Source organism: Alligator mississippiensis, chromosome 11 (genome assembly GCF_030867095.1).
Source record: "Alligator mississippiensis isolate rAllMis1 chromosome 11, rAllMis1, whole genome shotgun sequence".
Lineage (NCBI taxonomy): Eukaryota > Metazoa > Chordata > Crocodylia > Alligatoridae > Alligator > Alligator mississippiensis.
In genome coordinates this window covers 51,415,446-51,437,192 of record NC_081834.1, presented here as the reverse complement: position 1 = coordinate 51,437,192, position 21,747 = coordinate 51,415,446, and the positions used below count along the sequence as shown (strand labels likewise).

The following is a 21,747-nucleotide window of genomic DNA, read 5'->3' as shown; positions in this document are numbered from 1 at the left end:
GACTAGGTTTGGGACAAGCCTGGAAGGAGCCTTCCCAGCCACCTAGCACAATTCACTGTTTGAGGCTTGACCAGAGAGGTCACAAGCACATTGGGATCTCTCCAAAGCCATAGCCATAAATGTGCTGTGAAAAGCTCCTACAAGGTGCCATAGGTAAAGAGCAGGGGAGGCAAAGGGGTCCTCACTGCTTTGCTACTACACCCTAGGGAATTTGGTGGATGGTAACATGGTCAGATGATCTTAGCAGAAGGATCAGATCCAATTCTGCAGGGAAAAAAGGAAGGAGAAAAACACAGGGTCCTTGCCCATTTGACAGGGGTGGGGAAGGAGACCTTTCTGACTTCAAGCATGGCAGTGGTTTTTGTCATGAAGGTGTGAGCCACATTTGCACTTGTGCTTAAGTACGGGGAGTAGGGCTCCCAGTCTGTACTCAGTGTCCAGTGCTTTATAGTAAGGGACAGACAAAAAAAACAAAAAACAAAAAACCCCACAAGCAAAAGTCAACAGCCAGGCAAAATGCACTGTATACATAGAGGCTGACTTTGAGATCTTGAATCTTGAATCCCCCAAAACCATGCTCAACCCACTAGCCAGGAGCTTAAAGATTTGGCTTTGTTTCTGTCCAGTTTTGAACCGAACGCGACAACCACTACTCTACAGAAACTAGCTACAGCCTCTGACAGTAGAGGTATGGTATGTCAGAGACCTGGATACACCTGAAGTTCTTCAAGGAGTAAAAGCAAAGGCTTCTGTTTAAATGCTACTTCGAAGAGTAGCAGAGTAGCCGATTGAGGACACAAAGCCTACCAGATGGGGGCTTGCCTTAGGATCCATGTGGCTTAGTTACACACCTACTTGGGACACCGGCGATGTGAAGAAAATCTCCTCAGAACCCAGACAAATGGCCTACACTGGGCACTGTGCAGGAGCAGATACTGATGTTTTCCAGCTTTTACAGATCTTTCCTTGAGTGTAAAAACCTGGACACTGAATGATATAAAACAGGTAGCAACAGTCATCAAAACCCAGACACAGCTGGGAAAGGATCTGCAGAGGGCAGATTTGAAATAACAAGCCTGGAAGGGGCCTCTGCAGCCACCCCACCTAATCCACTGTGTTTGACACAGCCACTTGCCCAGGGACGCTGCAAGTACAAGCTGTGAGACCTCTCAGAGGCCACAGCCATAAATGCTCCACGGTGAGCGCCTACAATGTGCCCCCAGGTAAAGAGCAGGTCAAGCAAGGGGGTCATCAACGCGTTCCCACTGCAGTAGTAGGGAATTAGTTTGACGGGAACATGCTCAGCTGATCTTGGGAAGAGGATCAGGCCCAACTCTGCAGTGAAAGGGAAGATAAAAAAGCAGGATCTTTCCCCACCCGATGTGGGGGGTGGCCATGGGTGGGGAGAAAGTATGTGGCAGTGAGTCAGAGGTGCAGTTTGTATGTCCTGTGACTAGTGCCATCACTTCCTAACCCTTGTCTCCCTCACACACATGTACAAATAAGTAGCCAGCTACTACTGCTTTAGAGGAAGGGAAGAACACACAGACAAGAGAAAAAAGATCAATGTCTCCTTTTAACATAATGTGGATATTGAGAGTGAGATCCTCTTCACCTGGATTCTCAGTCTGCATCCGTTCCCCTATGACACATTCAACGCAGCATCTCCAAGAATAAGACATCATCCAAGAGTTTAAAGGAAGCACTTTGTTTCTGCCCGGTTTCGAACCGGGGACCTTTCGCGTGTGAGGCGAACGTGATAACCACTACACTACAGAAACCAGCTGCGTGAGCTTCTCATCGAAGTGGCCACAGCCTGATCCATCGGGTCCGCATCTGGATGTGGCGTGTCCTTTTGACAGCCTGGATATCCTGCCACACCTGGGGATATAGCTTGTCCTTTGGACAGCCAGGTCTTGTGACCCCCCACCCCAGGTAGGGTTCCAGATACCTTAATGCAAATTCACTGGAAAAGAAGAAATAAGTACAAGGCAAAAAGAAAAACAAAACAACCCCCCCCCCCCCCCAAACAACCTCAAAATACAGCCCCAAACCACCTGGGTTTGAAAACTGATATTCAATTACTTTCAGCATAAAGCCAAAAAACCTTGCACCCTATCCCACCCTCAAGATCCTTCTGGATCAGATCACCTGTTTGGTAAAGGTTGCGGTTGAGTGAAATAAGCAGTACTTTCAGAGGTGGGAAATCAAAAAATATCACCTTTACCTAAAGACCCTTGTCTGCAAAAGGGAATGCGGTTTGTCAGCTGGACACGTCTCCTTTTTCCCATCTTGCTGGGCATGAGACATTATACTAACTTGGTGACAGAGCTGTGCATTATCACTCAGATCCTCCACCAGGGATTTGTAATGTCTCCGAAGAAATCTTTCTGAGTGCACCTCATTCTGGAGGCAGCAAAAGATGACTGGCCATTGGGCTGTTTGGCTATCCTAGCTGAGGGAGGAAAAAGAATAAAATGGGAATTTAATTTGGTTTTATGAATCGCTCTGTGTAGGAAGTGCCTTCTCCACAATCTCTCCTTACGATTTCTTCCAGAACTCAAACCAACCCAGCTTGCAGTTGCTGCAGGGGCAGAAATTCATACGACATCCTGAACAGAAAGGAAGAAATGTTTTAAACTTAAAAAAAAAACCCCAAAAAAGGCACTCGCCCAACGTGGGGCTCGAACCCACGACCCTGAGATTAAGAGTCTCATGCTCTACCGACTGAGCTAGCCGGGCTGGTGTGCGCTGAGCTCGTAAAACACTGCTGAAGAACTGCTACTTGTTTCCAAATCGATGGGCTATTAATCCCGGAGAAATTGACCGCAGGAAAGTTTTTGGGTGTCGCTTCCGGAGTGAAACACCGCACAGGGAACCTGGGATGACCACTCCCCGCGCGAGTCACGGGCAACAGGAGCTGGGGGATTTTTTTGGCCGATAGAAGCTCGATGCCGATATGTCAGGGCTCGGTCTGTGATTTAATCATCGTTTGAATGATGTTGCTATCATCTCCTCGCATGTCCCTTTGCTCGGAATAAATCAAGAGGAAAGACTATGCCTCAGACATGTCGCGTCTGGACGAAGAGGAAGAAGAAGAAGAAGGACTGCAGCCGGAGCAGGCTCTGCTTCTGCCGTGGCCGCTGCCGCTGCCTTTTCCGCCCCCACCGCAGAGCTGCCCCTCTCAGCCCCGCCCCCCTGTGCTGGCCCCGCCCCTTCATTCACCGAAGCAAGGTTCGCGCTTTGGAGCCCCGCCCCTTTGCGCAGGCCCCGCCCCTCTGGTAAAGAATCCCCCACTCGATCCCGCCCCTTCGGGTGCCCGCCCCCGACCTCCCAGGCACTGAGAGGCGGCTAGAGCGCCCTCGCCTCCTAGCGGAAATGATCGAGAGTAGGGGACAGAGCGTCGGCGGCACTTCTGGGAAGGGATCGTTGCTTCCCAGAGTTGCTGAGCGGGGGAGGTGGGGTGGTTGTGACCATAGAGAGGCAGCAGGGCTGAGCGCAGATCGTCCCCGCATGCCCTAGCTCCATTTCCGGTGTTGCCCCCATAGAGACTGGGGTCAGCTGGTCGCGCTTTTCCGGGGAAGGGATCGGACCCGCGGCAGAGGCTCTTCCCGACTTCCGGGAGTGAGAACCATAGAGCCGCCTGTGTGTGAGAGCAGAGTGCCGCCGTTCCCATGGCAACCCGGCGCTTCCGCCCAACAGTTCCGGGGAGACTATCGAGCCCGGCAACGCGAAGCTAGAAAGTCGCCGCCCGCTGTGTCGCCCTGGCGAGACAGCGCAACGGGCGGCCTGAAAACCATAGAGAGACGGGGCCTAGATAGTCCCGGGGGGCGTTAAAACACAACCACCAGCGGGGGCGGAGATCGAGGCACTTCCGGTCACATGACGTAGCACCACAGAGAGCGGCGGGTGTCGGGCTAGAGTGTCCCCGGCCGGCGCCGAGCGGGCCCGGGCTCCGGCGCTCGGGGGTCCGCGGCGATGGCGGCGACGGTGGCGGACGGGGCGGGGGCGGGGGCCGGCCCGGGCGGGCGGCTGAGCGCGGTGGACTCGCTGCAGGAGGAGGCCGTGTGCGCCATCTGCCTCGACTACTTCACCGACCCGGTGTCCATCGGCTGCGGACACAACTTCTGCCGCGTCTGCATCGCGCAGCTCTGGGGGGGCGATGGCGATGGAGACGGGGACGCTGACGGGGCCGGGCCGGGCCAGGCTGGCGGGGAGGCGGCCTACGCGGACGGGGCGGCGGCGGCGCCCGCGGGCGACGTAGGCATGGGCGAGGAGCTGGAGGACGACGAGCTGGACGAGGAGGATGAGCTGGACGAGGACGAGCTGGACCAGGAGGAGGAGGAGGAGGAAGAAGAGGAAGACGACATGTGGAGCGAGGAAGATGAGGACGCCGACCTGTGGGAAGACGCGGGCGAGGACGACATGTGGGAGGAGGACGTGGGTGCCGAGCTGTTCTTCGGAGACGACGACTACGATGAGGACGTGATGGAGGAGGAAGACCTGGAGGTGGAGGTGGAGGAAGAGGAGGAGGAGGAGGAGGAAGAAGAGCAGCCACCCCCACCTCCACCACCGCCTGGACCCCTGCTGCTGCCCAGGCCTCGACGCCCCCAGGCCTTCACGTGCCCCCAGTGCCGCAAGACCTTCCCCCAGAGGAGTTTCCGGCCCAACCTGCAGCTGGCCAACATGGTGCAGATCATCCGGCAGATGCACCCGCACCCCCAGCGGCTCGTGGTGCCGGCCCCCCGGGGGCCCGGGGGAGCGGCGGCCGTGGCGCCCGGGGGACTGGAGGGACGGGCCCTGTGCGAGAAGCACCAGGAGCCCCTCAAGCTCTTCTGCGAGGTGGATGAGCAGGCCATCTGCGTGGTGTGCAGGGAGTCGCGGAGCCACAAGCACCACAGCGTCGTCCCCCTGGAGGAGGTGGTGCAGGATTACAAGGTACGAGGAGGTTGTGGGGGCCATCCGGAGAGGTCCCGTTGTGCTGTCGGGGTTGGGGCGCAGGAGACGGGTGGGTGACCAGCAGCGGTCGTGGAGGGGGGTGTGCTTGGCTTGACTGGGTGGTTGGTAAGGGCTGTTGGTCAACTGGCTTGTGGGGAAACTGGATTTGGGAGCGTTGGGTTGCTTTGTGAAGTTGATTAAGGGGTTGGATTTATGGGGGTGGTTTTGCAGGTAGGAGATGCGTTTAGTTCATTCAGGTGCTGGTTTGGGGTAGGAGTTTACATGGTTACGTTGGCTTTGCCAGGTAGCACCGATGCCCCGGGGCTGTGTGGTGTGAATTGGGTTGCTTTGTAGAGCAGCGAGGTTAATCCCACTGAGTGTTTTGGTAAAGATGAACAAAGGTTGGCAGAGTCTGGCTGAATTGGTGCCCGTTGGCATGGGTTAGAGCAGGGGCAGGCAATTATTTCGGATGGAGGGCTGCTTACTGAGTTTTGGCAAGCCATCGAGGGCTGCATGATAGGCAGCCAGGGGCAGATAAATACGAATTTTCTAAATTTTTCAGGGGCCCTGGGGGCCAGATAAAATGGTTTGGCGGGCTGCATCTGGACCCTGGGCCGCATTTTGCCCACCTCTGGGTTAGAGGCTAAGGGCTTGTAACTCCTGCAGGTGTGCGCTTAGATTCACAGACTACTAGGCCAGAGGGGACCATTGCCATCACTAGATTGACCCCTCCATAACCCAGGCCTAAGAGTCCTCTAATTGACTCCTGTTTGTACTAAATCTAATTTCTTACTTGCTTTATTAATTTCCAGTGATGCCATCATGACCCCCCCTGCTAAACACTTCTAAGATCAGAGCCTTTGATTATGTATGTAGTTTGCATCTTTTACAAGGGTGTTGTGTATGGGGATTTCTCAGGAATCAATGTTGTGAAAGATCCTCCTGGGGAGATAAGCATCCAAAATTGGGCCTGAGCTGGTGAAAGAGTAAGTTGCACGGGGAGGACAGCAGCAGTGGGGGTCTGGAGGGGAGACTGTGAACTCTATCCATGAGATTGTGCAGTTAATCAGCACATTGGTTCTGCTAACAGGTTTAGTGAGATGTTTATTATCTACACAGTACCCAAAAGTGTTTTAAAAAAATAGGGAAAAAAAAGAGACATTTTTATTTTTAAAGAGATACTGTGAACTTAAAAAATTGCCTGGATGTCTTGCATCAGCTAGCACCACACTGGACTGTTCACCTGTTGTCTCTTACTCTTAGTTAGTAGCTCTTTGGGGTAGGGACCATGTCTCTGTTCTTTATCTGTAATGGCAAGCACAGTGAGGGCCCTAGTCCATGACTGAAATTTGTAGCCGTACTATTTCTGCAAGAGATTACTTAGTGTTACTTTGAAGCCAGGAAGAATGCAGGGTAGAGATGCATGCATCTCTGATTTAATTAGTCTAACATTTTCCCAGAAAAGCCATATAAAAAGCAAGCTATCAAATAGAGTGATTTGGATTCAAAAGATAAGGGAAGCAGGAGAGTGGGGGAAGGGAACTGTGCGGAGAGAGGCAAACGAGTACTTCTGCAAAATTACAGCTAACGCCCTGAATCAGCAGACTGTGGTCTGCAGGGAGAGCAGCCCCATTGCGTTCAATGGCTTTAGATAAGTGAGTAAAATGTGTGTAGGCAGGCAAGGTTCCTTGGGTGAATCTGATATCTTTTATTAGACCAACCCAAATAGTTGGAAAATAATTATTAAGCAAGCTTTCAGTTTCAAAAACCCTTCTTCAGGCTAAGGAAGTTTCAGCAGTAAAGTGTGTGTAAGCATTAATAGGATTCGGGTAGAAGATTCCTGTAGGTGAAAGGGGTTTGGGGTCTGGGGAGGGACACGTTTTGTTTCTTTGCTCAGATTTTCTGTGCAGGAGAATTTTGCATGGTCAGTTTCACTGTTTTCCAGCGGTAAAGCTTCCCCTTTTATGTGGGCTTTTTGCACAGCAACAAGAAAGACAGACACAATCAATATAAGGTGGGAAGTGTTACTTTAGAACTAGATAAGTTTAACAAATACACAAAACGCTTGGCTCAGAGGTGATATCTTTTATTAGATCAACTAAATAGTAGCAAAAAAATTTGTTTCTTTGCAAACTTTCAGGCACATATACCCTTCATCAGGCTGAGGAGAATTCAAAGATTGTCCAAGTCCTCCTAGGTAGAAAATACACTCCATTTTGCACAGGGGAGGTAGAGGCTGGGACACTTTGGCCAGGTCAAGCTTCTAAGGTGGCTTCTAACTTGCTTTTTTTAAAGAGACTAGGCTTGAAGTGGATGACATCTTTACAAAGAAACACCATACGGGGTGCTTATCAGCAATCCCAGGTGTGAATCCATCCAAGTGATTTATGTATATGTATAAATAAATACAATTATTTTATGCATATGCATAAAATTATTCTCTCAGACTGATATACATATAATTTAAGCCCCAGTCCTGCAAGCACATTACAGACATGAGGACCTATGCTAAGAACATTTTACCAGGTTAGAAATACTGCTGTAGTATATTGGCAGAATATTTCTAGTTTGGAGGCCTTTATATTGACATAGCTGTTTTGTGCCCTTCCGAGCAAAATTCCCTGCACACATGAATCGAGCTGTACCAGTAACAGTGCTATTTTACCAATATGATTGCATTTACCTTGGGGGTTTTGATGCACAGCTATTCAGAAACGTGCCATTTTTAGGCAGTTATGTTCCTTCCCCCTTTCCCCAACCCGCCCTCCCCTCCCCCCCTCCTGCCTTGTGGAGAAAGGTGTTACATGGGTAGGGTCAAAAATAGGCTTTCTAAACATGGCCCATAATAAAGTGAAGTTCTTTGGCTGGCATCACCTAGGAGGTCTGACTTGGTGACATTGTGTTCCCTTGTAGCCTCAAACTCAGAATTCGTGTCCTCCCTCTGTGTGTCAGGCAGTAAATTCCTCTGACGCAGATGTATTTGAATTCCTATACTTGGTGAAAAAAGGGGCTCATCCTGGTGTATAGATCTGCGCTTTTGGGGATATGGGCCCTGTGTTCATTTTCCCTTTATCCTTGTTTATGGTGAAAGCCTCCAGGTTACTAAATCAACCAAATCCTCCTGAAATATTCAAGCTGAGGGAAGATGGTTTCATAGTGAAGGCTGTTGACTAGACCTTGGCAGGTCAGTGCCCCATTCCCAGCTCTGCCATGGATTCACTTAAGCCACTCATTAAGCCTCGATTTCCCACATTTATATTTGAAGCAAGAAGGAATTGTGTCTTAACTATTATTCTGCAAACACTGAGGCAGGCAGTCTCTTGCTATGTATAACTAGTAGTATTAGAGTGATATTATAGTTGTGATGGTCCAGGGAATATGTAAGAGACAAGGATTTTTGTGTGTGATACCTTTTATTGGGCCAACTGTATGGTTGGAATATAGTCTGTCCCACAAAAGATACCACCCCAAAAAATTCTTCTCTACTTATAACTGCAGCTCTGAACGCAATGTGGCTCTGATCTGAGATCTCTGGGTGCTACTGTAACAAAAGTAATGACTTGCTGGAAGTATTAAGAACCAATGAAGTACAGAGATTCAGAGACTCCTGGAAAAAAAAGGAAGTTGTACACACAGTCTGGAATTGTTTTTATTGTTGAGTAACATGTATAACTGTTAACTCTTGGTAGCTTGGCATAATGATTTAATACTACATTTTCTGTGTGAAAGAGCTACTGTCCCCAAAAGGTTATGAAAACTGCAGCCCCATTTTACTCTCCTGAGATATTATCCTGCCTTGAATCCTTTTAGGGCATTTTTACACATGTAAGCACTGCAGCGCCGGGTGCTTTGAAAAGAGCCCGGCACGCAACACTTACAGTTGTATAAGCAGCGAAATGCGTGTCAGTACTCAGAAAATGACAGCAGTGTGCTTTTGAACTAAAATACATTGGAGGTGCTTTAGTTCAAAAGCTCACTGTTGTCATTTTCTGCGCTGATGTGCATTTCACCGCTAATACAACTACACGGAGTGCGTCAGCTCACGTTTAGAGCTCTGAAGCAGTGGATCTCTGGCATGTCACAGGATGAAAAAGTATGTGTATAAATGCCCTTAAAACTCAGGTTTGATGTTTTTGATGCTTTACTTCTATTTGTATTGCTGTAGTGATTGGAGACCCTTATGCATGCATGTAATGGGCAGTTCTAGAGAGCTTACGAATTGCAATGGATCTACCAAAAGATTTTCATGCCCATCCCAGGTAGAAACATGACTGAAGTGGCAGTGGATAGGATAAAAGTCCTACTGGAGACTAGAGGCCCAGAAGGTTCAAGTGACATATGTAGAGGCATTCAGAGAGTCTATGCTGGAGCTTTGAATTGAGCACTGAGGGTTTTGAATTTGGTGCCCACTCTGTTAGATTACAGGGCCATGAAGGGTGCTTTGGGAACTGTTGACTTTGAGCAGCTATAGCCCACGTGTAGTAGAGTGCCTGGTTAGAACACACAGTTCTGTTAGGATTAAGTCTAAGACTTGCTTCCAGTCCAGTCACCAGCTATTTATTCTAAGGCCTCTAAAATTGTATGCTTGCTCAGATTGTCTTGGCATTCGCTGTGCTCCGTGGGAGTTCAGGGTAGGATCAGTGGACTAAACTGGGATTGGTTGGACAAGGGATTCCCAAAATAAGTCTGGTCTTAAAGAGAAATCATTTGAAATGAATCCTTAGAATCAGCTAAGTACAATTAATACGTATCATGGGCATGCATCTACAGGTGTGGATTTCGTGCACATTAAAAATGGCTCATTGTGGCAATGTGGGTGTAAATTTGATACCTGTATGATACAGATAACAGATTTTACACCCGGGTTAATGTGCAGTAATGTACGTGCAGACGCGTTAATGTGCAGTATCACAGGAGCTTCTCAGCTGGATCTGTCCAGTCACTAGGCAGCCAGCTGGAGCCCAGCCCCTGCTCCCTCTCCTTGTTGCTGGGCTGGGCTGTGCTCTGGCAGCCCCTAGACGCAGGGTATGAAAGTGTGTGGCCATTTTGTTCTGTGGAGCATATACTACAGGAGCCCTGTGCTCACTGCTGGATCACAGCAGACCCCATGTGCCTTCCTGGACAGCCCACAGGCTGTGTTCACTGGGGGTCTGTCCCATTTCAGAGCTGCTGCCTAGCCCCAGATGAGTGTAGCAAACTGCAGCCCTTTGCAACACCCTTTGCCCAGCTCTACGATCCCACCAGGGCCAGCACCTGTTGCCTCCTGCTGCTCACTCCCTGCCTCTCTCTCTTTGCAGGACCATGGTGAAGCATCTTGCCTGCGCAGCTGCGACTCCCTGGCTGTGCCCTTGTTGGGGGTGCTGCTGCCAGCCCTCCAGGGCTGATCACACAGGGTCAGCTGCGCAGGGGCCCAGTCCACTGGTATGGGGGTGATGTCCACCACCTTCCCCATGTCCAGCCCTGGCCCTGCCCACGTGCGCCCACCCATCCGCAGCCCCAGGGACGCAAACTGGACCTAGGAGGAGCTGCATGCTTTTGTGGCAGTCTGGGTTGGGGACGATGTCTAGAGGCAGTTCATCCAGAGCAGGCGCCGTAACACCCACATTTACAAAGTCCTAGCAGCTGGGATGTGGACGCAGGGCAACTCCTGGTCAGCGCTGCAGCGCCAAGGCCCTGCGGGTCCAGTGGGTGGTTGTGACCGGCCTCAATCGCAAGTCCAGTGGAGGCCCTCAGGACCCTGCATTTTGGCGCCCTGGGGGGCCACGTCCACATCCCACCCTGATACCTCTGGTGACTAGTCACCAGGGGAGGAGATCTTGAGCCTCCAGTACCCTGCCCTGCACTCCTCCCTCGCTGCTGTGCCCACTGGCAGCCCAGGAAGCCCTCGCCAGTGACTGCCTCAGCCCCACCCCACAGCCGTCCATGAGGAGCGGCCAGTCACACCACTACCAGCTGCCAGCAGCACCAGTTCCTCCCTGGGGCCACCGCAGGCCACAGACACCGGGTAGAGCCAGATCCCACCTGGCATGGGGAGCCCTGCAGCGAACCGCCAGCCTTGGACCCATGGTAAGTCCTGCACTGGAGGGTGGGCCCTGCCCCCCCTCCTTACCTTGCTGATCCCACTCACCTGCCCCCGGGTTCCCCCTACAGCACACAGGGAGGTGGGACATAGGTCAGAACCTTATTGACCAGGCCATGTCCCTGCGTCTGGGCCAGCATGGGCCTCTCATGCACCGAGGAACACATTGATCCTAGCAGCAATCTCCTCGGCGGCCAGGGAAAGGGACATGTAGCGCTGCAGTAGGTAGCCCTCGAGGTGGTGGCAGAAGTCATGGGGCAGGCCGTGCTTGCCCTCTGTGCCGTCATAGCTCCTAGTCCTGAAACAGGAGTTCAGGTGTGTTTGGGCCCCCAGCAGGATCATCATCAGCAGGGCGTAGTGGCTGGGGCACCCCTTCACTTGCACAAACAGCTCATTGCACACTTTCTGTGGCATGTGCAGCAGGGGCATGCTTGGGGCACAGTGGCAGTGCAACAGGGTGCTGGCCCCAGGGTGCCTCCTTGGAGAGGCTCCCTGCGGTAAGGGCCGGGGGTGTGGCTAGCCCCTCACCCTCATTGTCTGGGAGCCGTGCATGCCCCGAGCCTGGGCACCAGAGACTGGGAGGCAGCACAGCACAGCAGTGGGCCTGCGGGTATGGAGGGGTTTGGCGAGGGCTGGGGCCGTGGCAGCAGGTGCTGCCAGCAGCCTGGCCAGGCCTGCCTTGGGATGGGGGCAGGGGAGGCAGGCAGGCACCTACCTGGGCCTGGCCAGATTACCATGGTCCCAGGCTGCTCACGCACTAGTGCCCTCTGATCTGAGGCCAGGCAGTGCAGGACCCCACGAGCAGAGAACCTTCTCTCTCAAATATTGTGAACTCTCACAAAAGCCTTCTGTTTCTTGCCTCTGCAGGGCCAACAAATGGACATGGGGAAGAGGCCGCAGGGACCCACAGGACTGCCGACAGTGGATTGCTGCCACCCACCACTAGAGCCACTTGGAGGCACTGGCGATGCCATCACCACATCCTGGACTGGACCTGCCTGCTGCTGGTGGAGGCCATGGAGGGTTGGGTGGTGGACTAGCAGGGATAGTAGCCAGGGACCCTTGCCCAAGAGGCAGCACAGCTCCAGGCATACACAGAGCACGGGGCTGAGCTGGTGGCCCTGGATCAGTAGCATGTGCCACTGCTGGAGCAGTAGCTTGCTGCCTAGGGCTGCCCAGCAGAGGCTGCGCCTATGCCCCCTAGCACCTGGCCCCCAGCCCCAACCCTGCAGGGCCCCTGGGTCCTGCCTACCACCCAGCAGCAGGCCCCCAGCAACACCCTCGAGGAGTTGGTGCAGTGCTTGCTGGCCGCAGTCATCCCCAAGCTCTGCCCCCGACCTGCAGTAGCACTTCCTGTGGTTGGGGTGCTGGCTACGTGCTGCCGGGTTCTCTGACCTGGGCAGCCCCCACCCCTGAGCCCCTCTGAGGTGGACTTGAACTGAGTTTGAAGTTTGACAAATGAGTTTTTTATTGTTGGTGGGTGGTGGAGGGGCACTGTGTGTCTGTGTGGGAGGGAAGGGGGCCATGCTTGTTGACAGGGGAGGGATGAGGTGTTTTTGTTCTGTTAATAAAGTTTGTACTGTTTCACCTACGTGTGTATCCTGGAGTGGTGCTGGTGTTGGGCAGGGGGTGTGGGCAGGTGGGCCGGAGCGGGGAGTGCAGGAGGCAGGGGTTGGCCAGAGCCTCCCACAGCTGGTGCCCTGGGCCTGGCTGGCAGGTGCATGGCTGCTCTGCGGCTTGGGGGAGATGGGGGGAGGGGGGGGGGTGCAGGGCGAGGCATACAGTGGGGCCAGCAGCAGCACAGGCCTCTGCTTGCCAGGGCCAGGGGTAGCGCGGGTAGGCAGGGAGGGAGCTGCTGTGTGCTGGCCCTGGGCTGGGCATGCGGCGTCTGGGCAGGGCTGTGAGGGTGGGGGTGAGCCCTTAAGATGGCCATCATGTGCTGACAGCTGCCTCTTGCCTCAGCATGGCTGCCAAGTGCTGGCAGCCATGTGGCCGGAGGCTGAAACTCCCCGCATGGCCACAGGGGCATATGGCAGGCTGCTCTGATTTAGGACTAAATCTAGTCCCAAGCCACCTGTGAGTGTAGACACCTGTCTATTTCAACTTAATGTGCATTAAATTTACTCCAGAGTTAATGCACGTGTAGACATGCCCACAGACTGGATGATCCAACTGCCTCTTCTGGCTTTGGAAACTGAGGTCTGCTGCTTCCCAGCTAGATTAAAAGGAAAATATGCTTTGAATAGGCAGACTTAGTGATGAGCTGGTCAGAGGGGAGGAGAGAAGATTTATTGTTTTTTCTTGGTAGACCAAACTGCAGAGCCACCTGGAGCCTCTGAAAAAGAAGCTAGATGCAGTTCTGAAACAGAAATCCAGTGAAGAGGAGAAGATCACTGAGCTGAAGGTAGGTGTCAAACTTCCACGGTTGCAATAGTCAGGGCTTTTCGCCTTGCTTTTTGGTAGAAAACGGAAGGTAAGAGGTTCTGCCCAACCCATTAATGAGTCTTCTCAGTTTCTTCTGCCAGTTCTCACCTTCCTGGGGACTTTGTTTCCACAATCCCCTTCCTATTCCATCAACTAAACAAACTAGGACTGTAATAGCTGTCTTGGACACTGAAGGGATGGCATTTGGGTGTCAGCTCTGAAATTCTCTTTGGTGGATAGGGGACCAAGGGAGTTTTCCCTTCTTTGAGTCATTGTTTCAGACTCTTGCAGGCTCAGGTAGATGCCAGCATGTCTTCACAGTTGGGAGGTTTGGTCTGGATTTATTTTTTTTTTATACCCCAAGATGACATCCTAGCCCAGGTGTGTGTCACGCAAGCTGCAGTGGAGTAGAGGGGCAGCTCTGATAGTGATGTTGACATGTGTTCAACAGGTAACCTTCCTAAGTGCTGCAAAATATCACTTTGGTTGTCTTGAAATTTGCTGTTGTTCATGGGGGTGCTCTTTAGTGATAGCAGACCAAACCTGGGGTCATTTGAACCAGTGTGGATTTGATTTAAAATGTTATTTAAATCACTGGTCAGGAAGCCACAATTTAATCTTTTTTTTTTTTTTCTACAAAAGGTTCATTCTTGTTGTTTGATATAACCTTCATTAAAATATTCTCAAATAGGGTATCTCTTGTGGCCTGGCAAGCGTGCTACCGCAATAGGTTTTCCCTTCTAGTATATGATTCCCTCGCTAGATCTCAAATCAATGGAGAGGCTATACTCAGAAACTTATCCCTCAAGACTTCTGGAATAGTCTGCTCAAAATGTTTTTCTTTTGTTTCTACTGCCCCTCCCTCCTTGCATTTACTTCCAGACTCTTCCTCCTTGCCCAGATCTACTCCACCCTCAACAATCCTCTAGTATTTATTTAACTTCTTGAAACTGCATTTTTAGAGAGTGGTATGGGTTTGACTTTGTGTTCACAAACTTGCAGACACAGTAGGGCTGATGAGTAGGTAATCAGCTCTGTTCTCTCTTGTCTCCATATACTACTGTTAACAAGGATGTTATCTCTGGAGAGACAAACCCACAGTTTGAGAATGGAAACTAAGCATCATGGAGATGCTTAATGGGATCTTCTAGACTGAGCACTGAGTCCCATTGGGTAGAGTGGTTTTCTTTAATCTTTACTAATCTGTAGGAGGAGCCTCTGGGAACCCTGAAAGATTGGGCCTCTAATATAGTCCATGGCCTGTTGTGACCTATTCATAAAAACCTTTTCTAAAAAGGTTACATGAATATATTGTCTCAAATAGTATATAATTAGAAGTTATAATCCCTATTCCATGATGATATCTTTAACTATAACTTACCTTAAATTAAAACTATCTTTCTATAGGTTTTTTTTTTAAAGTATCTTAAAAAATTAAAAATATGGTTAAATATAAAAAAAAAATAATTAATTTTTTTTAAATTGTTTATTTTTTATCTACCCGGATTTGAACAAAGGGTTCCTGAGAGATGGCACCTTTTAAAGCCAGGCAGAATCAAAATTATTTGGTTGCTTTAAGGCTTCTTCCTTGGATGCATGTAAAAATAAACCAGATGAATTGGACCTGGGACCTCACTGGCTGTATGTACTCCATGCTCCAGGCTGCTGAATTTTATCTGTACTGCTACTAAAAGCAGTGGAGCCATGTGTCTTTACATAAGTGCTCTTTGATCTGGTAGTCAGACCTGTGTTTTACATAAAATTTCTTGCTTTCTTCCAGCCCCAGAGCCAGCATGAACCTGATATAGATTTAATTTGGGGAGCCTTTTGTGGGCTCAAATTCAGACCATTTAACCTTACCCTGTGCCCTTTGCCCCAAATGAACTTTGCTCTCACCTGCTCAACCGGTTTAATGGGCCACAACTACCTGGTGCACAACAGTGCAATAAAGCTTTGTAGTGCTGGAGCTGGCCTGGCTGGCTTGCTCTACAGGGACTATTTCAGTGGTCTCCTGCAGGTGCAGTGAGAGGTCAAGAGACCTGTGTGGGATTGTGCTTGGGGTACCTAATAGCTTGAGCTATCTGGGGTGGGTAGAGGAGGTGCCCAGCTGTGTCCTTCCAGCCTCTGACCCTTTGTTCCTGTCCCCTTTCAGAACAAGATGAAGCTGGAAATCAAGGAGTTTGAGTCAGACTTCGAGCTTCTGCATCAGTTCCTTATTGGGGAGCAGGTGCTATTGCTGCATCAGCTGGAGGAGCGCTATGAGGGGCTGCTGGCCCGCCAGAGCAGCCATGTCAGTCAGCTGGAGGAACAGAGTGCAGCCCTGGGCCGCCTCATCGCCGAGGCCGAGGACAAGAGCAAGCAGGATGGGCTGCAGCTCCTGAAGGTGGGATGCTTCCCTCTCTGAGCTAGGCCTGGTTCTTGCATCCCCCCCACAGTGGGCAGTCCTTTCCTCCAGTGCCATGCAGACCAGATACACCCCTCCCAATCACCTCCCTGACCTCCCAGAGCTGCTTCTGAGCTAATGGTGCTAAGTCCTCAAGCAGCTCATCCTTTTGCCAACTTCTTGCAAGGCTGAATCTCTGCCCCACTTGCTAAAAAAAATACCTTTTACCTTTTGGCTGGGCTGGGCCCTGCCAGTGCTTGAAATCCTACTGTTTTTGATCACCCTCACTTCTGCATCCAAACCCCAATCCCCTGCCCTGCTGAGGGGCCATGACTCAGACCTGCAGCCCTACCCTCCCAACCCCAGCAACTGTTTTGACCTAGCATGGAGTTTGACCTGTGCTTAAACACTCAGTCTGTCTGTCACCGTTCTGTAGCTACTGCAGAACTGTTGGGTGCTACTCCATTGGTTTTTGGATTTGTGTTCTGACAGCCAACACGCCTGACCTGAAGTCAGAGGAGGAGATTCCTCTTTATGCCGGATGTTGCCCAAATAAATAGCAAAAGCTGGGACCTTTGAGGGAGACTCTTAAGAGGGGAGAGAAGGATTGTCTCATTTTACAGGACTGGAGGGAGAGTAAGGGACTTGACTACAGTCGCATAATATGTGGCTGAGCTGGGAATTCAAATCCAAAAGTCTTAAAACTCCATTCTAGATCCATAGACTTCTGGAAAAACCTCTGGGTCTTGGATATTGTTAAGATTACAGTAAGATCCTAGTGGGGAGAAATCCCATAGCATGACTGAGAACTATTAAAAATCAGTGGGAGCTCTTTTTGTCCTTGTTCCCCAGCTAATTCCTCTTAAGTCTGTCTCTCACTTCAAGTACCTGATTAGTCCTGATTGCTGCAGCAGAACCATTCTCCTGCAGGAAGGCAGCAGCCTGCCTGAGCATCTTGCCTGTTTGTAGCTGCTAAGCAGATTTTGTGCCTTGGATTACAGCTTGTTTGTCTCAGTCCTATGTTAATCTCTTTCTTCTTCCCTTTCTTAGGATATCAAAGGCACCTTCATCAGGTGAGTTATACTTCACTCCTATGCTAGTTTTGTCAATGTTGTAAGAAGAATTGGTTTAAAAATTCTAATTTAGGTTGTAAAGAGTTAACAAACTGTTGATGTTTGTTTGTTTGGTTGGTTGGTTTGGTTTGGTTTTGTTTTTTTTTTTGTTTCTTTTGAAAATAAAAAGGGGTTATTGGTGGGAACCCCTGTCCTTGACTACAGACTTATGGACAGTGGCCTGGTCACCTTTTAGTGTTTTGTATCCCCTGACATGGTGGCAACCACAGTAGTAAACAGTATACTGCTGAGGTCTGAAGACAGACATACACAGAAAAGGCCTAACAGCCTTGCCTTGCTGGGTGAGGCCAGGATCCTCCAGCTGTGTTTGCAAAACCAGTTGGGCGGGTCCCACCCTTCCTGCTCCTTGCAGCAGCCCATCCCACAGTACCTTGCCCTCCAGGCCTATCTTGAGTGTGGTGTCCTCCAAGGGCTCTCTCTCCTTGCTGTTGCACTAAGGGAAGCGCCCTGGGGCTTTCCTGGCACGTGCTAAGGTGTGTGGTAATGTGGGTGCACAAATAGCTGTAGTGTTGGGCAAGTAGAGGGCACTTTACCCATCTTTTTCCCTTTGCCAAGCGCCCTTTATTCTATGTTAATGAATGCCACATTATATTTCTGGGACGTTGTCATGACTAACAAGTTGCACACTTTTTATATTTGCTGTAAAGTAAACTTGCACCTCTGTGCCATCTGCTGTTCCCTGTTACTTTCCCAGCCACCTTTTTTGCCCATATTTCCTGGCATCTGTACTAAGTCTCCCCTCCCCCAATCTTTCCCATTTCAGGGGGTCTCTCCATCCCTCCTCTCATCCCTGTAGGGCATGCTGTTACTGTCTCTCTCCCATGCCAAGAGTTCTTTGTAGACTCCTGAGGTTTTGTCTACAACAGTGGACTGCTAGCATAGCTGCAGAGTGTCCCCCTCCCCCAACCTCTTGGTGCAGACATAACTCTGCCAACAGAAGCCATTTTCTGCTAGTAGAGCTGCATCAAACAGGTTTGCCAGTGTTCTTCTTGCCCTTCACCAACACAGCTCTGGGGACAAAACTTAGGAAAGTGGACACTGCCTGAGAGCAAAGCGCTTCAGGTGCCAGCCTACGAAATGCTGTTGGGAGGATGGGCAAAAATGAAATAAGGGTGTCATTTTTGTTGGAAGGTATCAGTGGGCACCTACCAGGTCATTTGATTTTTAGACCATTGAAGAGAGATACATGGAGGTGTAGACATGCATAAGCAGGTGACAGGGGTTCTGAGTGTCCTCCATTCTTTTGGCAGACAAGGTTCTTTTGGTTGAATCTGATATCTTTTATAGTTGGAAACCATTTTCTTAGCAAGCTTTTGGGTTTAAAAACCCTTCATCAGGCTGAAGAAGCATCTGCAGTTGATGTGTGCTCTTCCTGGATGGAATGAATAGTAAAGAAGCCAGAGGCTGGTATGCATGCAAGAAAAGGAGTCAGTGAAAATGAAAATTGAGGAATCAGTGGGTGAGACACAAGGTGAGGGGCAGGGAGAAGGGGGATAAATGTAGTAGGTAAATAGTGGAGGGGTACCTGGGGAGTCAGATGTCAGGCAGGTTATAATGCATCATAAATCTGTATTTAGTTCATGATTTTTTGTATCCAGGAGATAGATGAAGTGAAGTTCATAGGCTCATCTGTGAAAAGGAGAGTACACATGACCCTGGAGGAACCCCTTGCTCTTAAGGGAGAATCTTGACCATAACAAAGTTTCCTTCTAGGTAGAGAGGAAGATTGAGGATTGGGAAAGGAAATCACAATACAGCTGTGAAAGAACTTACCTGTGATCTCCTGGAGAGGCAGAGGCAGAGCTGGAGAGAGACCTGAGGTCTCCCAAGTCCTGGTTGGGTGCCTTATTTGCTAGGCTGTGCTGCACGTCATGTGCAGCCATGACTTGATGCTGTATAAGCATTTCTCTTGCCAGGTGTGAGAGCGTCAAGTTTCAGGAGCCTGAGATGGTGCCAGTTGATGTGGGGAAGAAATACCGCAATTACTTCTTGCAGGATGTGGTCATGAGAAAGATGGAGAAGGTTTTCAGTAAAGTCCCTCAAGGTAAAATCCCAGCTGCTTCATTCCTCCCTATTGCATATTGGGATTATCAGTGTCTAGAGAGATCAGGACCCTAATGTGCTGCTGGACATTGCCCAAACACCCAGTGAAAGACCAGCCCCTGCTCCAGCTGAGATCTGGGCCTGACTGTGGTGGGTGCTGCACAGACACCCCTGGAGAGACTACCCAGGGCTCCAGGACATGACACCTCTAAATAGGTTAGTCAGAAAAAGAGCAAAGGGGGGGAACAGAGGCTGGAGCAGTGAGGTGACCAGGCTAAGTCAATGGTGAAGCAGGGGTTGTTGAGCCATTCTGTCCCCCCCCAACCTCACTTAGCCTGCATGTGTGTCACTCCCATCCTGCAGCTGATGTGACCCTTGACCCAGATACAGCCCACCCGCACCTCAGCTTGTCCCTGGACCGCCGAAGTGTCAAGTTAGGTGAGCGGCGCCAAGACCTGCCGGACAACCCCAAGCGCTTTGACTCCGATTACTGCGTCCTCGGCTCGCAGGGCTTCACCACGGGACGCCACTACTGGGAGGTGGAGGTAGGGGGCCGCCGGGGCTGGGCAGTGGGGGCAGCCCGGGAGACGGCCCGGCGCAAGGAGAAGGCCAGTGGCCCCCACCAGAAGCGGGAGATCTGGTGCGTAGGCACGAATGGCAAGAAGTACCAGGCACTGACAGCCACAGAGCAGACAGCCCTGTCCCCAGGGGAGAAGCCTCGGCGCTTCGGTGTCTACCTGGACTACGAGCGGGGCCAGCTGTGCTTCTACAATGCTGAGAGCATGGCCCACATCCACACCTTCAACGCCACCTTCCGTGAACGCATCTTTCCCTTCTTCCGCATCCTGGCCAAGGGCACCCGCATCAAGATCTGCACTTGATCCCTCGCCTGTCCTTCCCCTCCCACCTTAGGCCTTCTCCCATGCTGGGTCTCCCTCCCCTGCTCCCCCCTGGCTACTCCCTGGGAGATCTGGCACTGCACAGAGGCCTCGGGGTGGGCACCTCAGCCAGCCCGACATTCCAAAGCCTGCGGAGTCCGTGTGTTGCTGTCTCTGTTCAGAGCGTGCAGGGGTGAGGTGGGGTCTGTTCTGTGGGCAGCAGACAGACCATTTCGCCGGCAGCCTGCCGTCCACAGCACTGTGCATAACGTTCCTGAACATGCTGCTCTGGCCCCACTGCCTCTGCCCGTCATACACATGAGCCTCAAATTGCCTATGCCATCCTGCCCCTCATAATGGTGTTGCTGCAGAGCCATCGCTCCTTTGGGCATTGTGGGAGGTGGCTGAACAATAGCCTTTGCAGAGCTTGCCAGAAGATGGACTGTGCTCCTGCAGATACTTTGACCCCTTGGCCTAAAAGCATATGGAGAGCTCTGTTCTGCCTATCATTTCCATAGTGACTTGAATAAACTGGGGGCATCGATCATATAAATCACCATGAATTACAGTGGGACTTGTGGCCCTGCAGTTGCTCTGAAAAATTCCTGTCTCAGGGCCTGCTCCCTACCCCTGAACCTGCTTGGTTCCCTACTAGTGTTTGGGCTTGTATCCAAACCTACAAAAACTTTGTTTCCCACTGCCATTCCTGTGTCTGGCTCCCAGCGCCTGCTGCTTCTCCTAGCCATGCCTGTTGTCCCTGTGTCTGTACTTTTTTTTACTTTTTCCAATTCTCCGGAACAGCCTCCTGTCCCACCACCACCACCCTAGACTTGATCACCAGCTCCACACCAGAACCATCAGTCACATCCCTCCTTGGTCCACTTTGTTTTTACCTTCCATTGCAGAGCCTGGACATTTTAATCAATTCATCAATTTTTGAAGCAGCCAGGCTGAGATGAGGGAGGGGGGTGGGATGGCTTCTTTGTTACAAGTATAGATGTCATCAGAGAACCATTCACAAAGTGACTGGAGATGCCTGGAACGTTGTGGCATGCTTCTGTTACTCACCTTGTCCATCCAGGGCGTCACTTTGAGGCCACGGTGGTGGGAATCCATCTCCTCTTTTCCTATGCAGCTTAGAGCTCTCTGAGGTGTAGGTATTTATTTTTTGTCCCTTTCTCAGCTGCCCTCTCCCTGCTGAGTTTCCAACAAGCCCCCTCCCTCCTAGAGAGACTCTAATTGCACCTGCTGTGTTCTTTTTTTCCCCCATTGGCATTACAGAGCTAGTTTGAAATATTTTTGCCTAAAACAAGAGTTAAATGGAGATTTAGTTTTTTGAAATGTTAAAATAATAATAAAAGGATTGTACAGTTCAGTCTCTGCCTGGTCATTCACTTTGACTGGAGGGTTAAAAAGCAAAAGTTGCTAGTTGCTCTGGGAACAACCAGCTTGTTTCACAGTGTTCAGAACAGGATGGAGGAGGTGCTGGATTTGAACCAACCAAGTTCCCTCTTGGGCCATCTCACAGCAGCCAGCACCACATGCTTTAAGCAATGGACTAGAAGTGTAGGAGCAGACATGTGTAAGCGAAACTTTTCCTCCTAAGTGTCATCCTATTCTGCAGTAACTAAAGTTAGGGATTTTAATATCCCTACTAAAATCTGCTATATCAACTAGCTCTTACTCTGGTTAATTAATCAATTAATTCTTCTCTCCACAAACATCTAGGGCCAGATCCTGTTCTACCTTTTAGGACCCAAGTGAGTTTAGCATGATCCTATTCCACAACAAAGTCCTTCAGAAATGGTTAATGCACCACATTTTTTTGTACGCTGCAAACCAAACCACTCGCCTTGGTTTTGGAAGGCA

The 21,747-nt window shown here is 50.6% G+C and overlaps 1 protein-coding gene and 2 non-coding genes across 3 annotated transcripts; 1 reads left to right on the top strand and 2 right to left on the bottom strand.

The window, feature by feature from the left end:
- Positions 1 to 1,708: 1,708 nt before the first annotated feature.
- On the bottom strand, positions 1,709 to 1,781 carry TRNAV-CAC (transfer RNA valine (anticodon CAC)). The gene has a single exon. It is a non-coding gene; the product is annotated as a tRNA-Val (tRNA).
- An 888-nt stretch (positions 1,782 to 2,669) lies between these two features.
- On the bottom strand, positions 2,670 to 2,742 carry TRNAK-CUU (transfer RNA lysine (anticodon CUU)). Its single transcript has one exon. It is a non-coding gene; the product is annotated as a tRNA-Lys (tRNA).
- A 698-nt stretch (positions 2,743 to 3,440) lies between these two features.
- On the top strand, positions 3,441 to 21,253 carry TRIM41 (tripartite motif containing 41). The gene is made up of 6 exons (XM_006270028.4): positions 3,441 to 4,938; positions 13,326 to 13,421; positions 15,594 to 15,824; positions 16,875 to 16,897; positions 18,874 to 19,001; positions 19,364 to 21,253. The coding sequence occupies exons 1-6, from the start codon at positions 3,979 to 3,981 to the stop codon at positions 19,879 to 19,881; spliced, it is 1,956 nt and encodes a 651-aa protein (XP_006270090.4). The 5' UTR covers positions 3,441 to 3,978; the 3' UTR covers positions 19,882 to 21,253.
- The last annotated feature ends 494 nt before the right edge of the window (positions 21,254 to 21,747 follow it).

What these genes read in the sequence shown, in the direction of transcription:
- TRIM41 (XM_006270028.4), top strand. Translation starts at nt 3,979, where the DNA reads ATGGCGGCGACGGTGGCGGACGGGGCGGGGGCGGGGGCCGGCCCGGGC. An exon ending in AGGTGGTGCAGGATTACAAG is followed by an intron (nt 4,939 to 13,325) that starts GTACGAGGAGGT and finishes TTTTCTTGGTAG; the next exon opens with ACCAAACTGCAGAGCCACCT. An exon ending in TTTCAGTAAAGTCCCTCAAG is followed by an intron (nt 19,002 to 19,363) that starts GTAAAATCCCAG and finishes CCCATCCTGCAG; the next exon opens with CTGATGTGACCCTTGACCCA.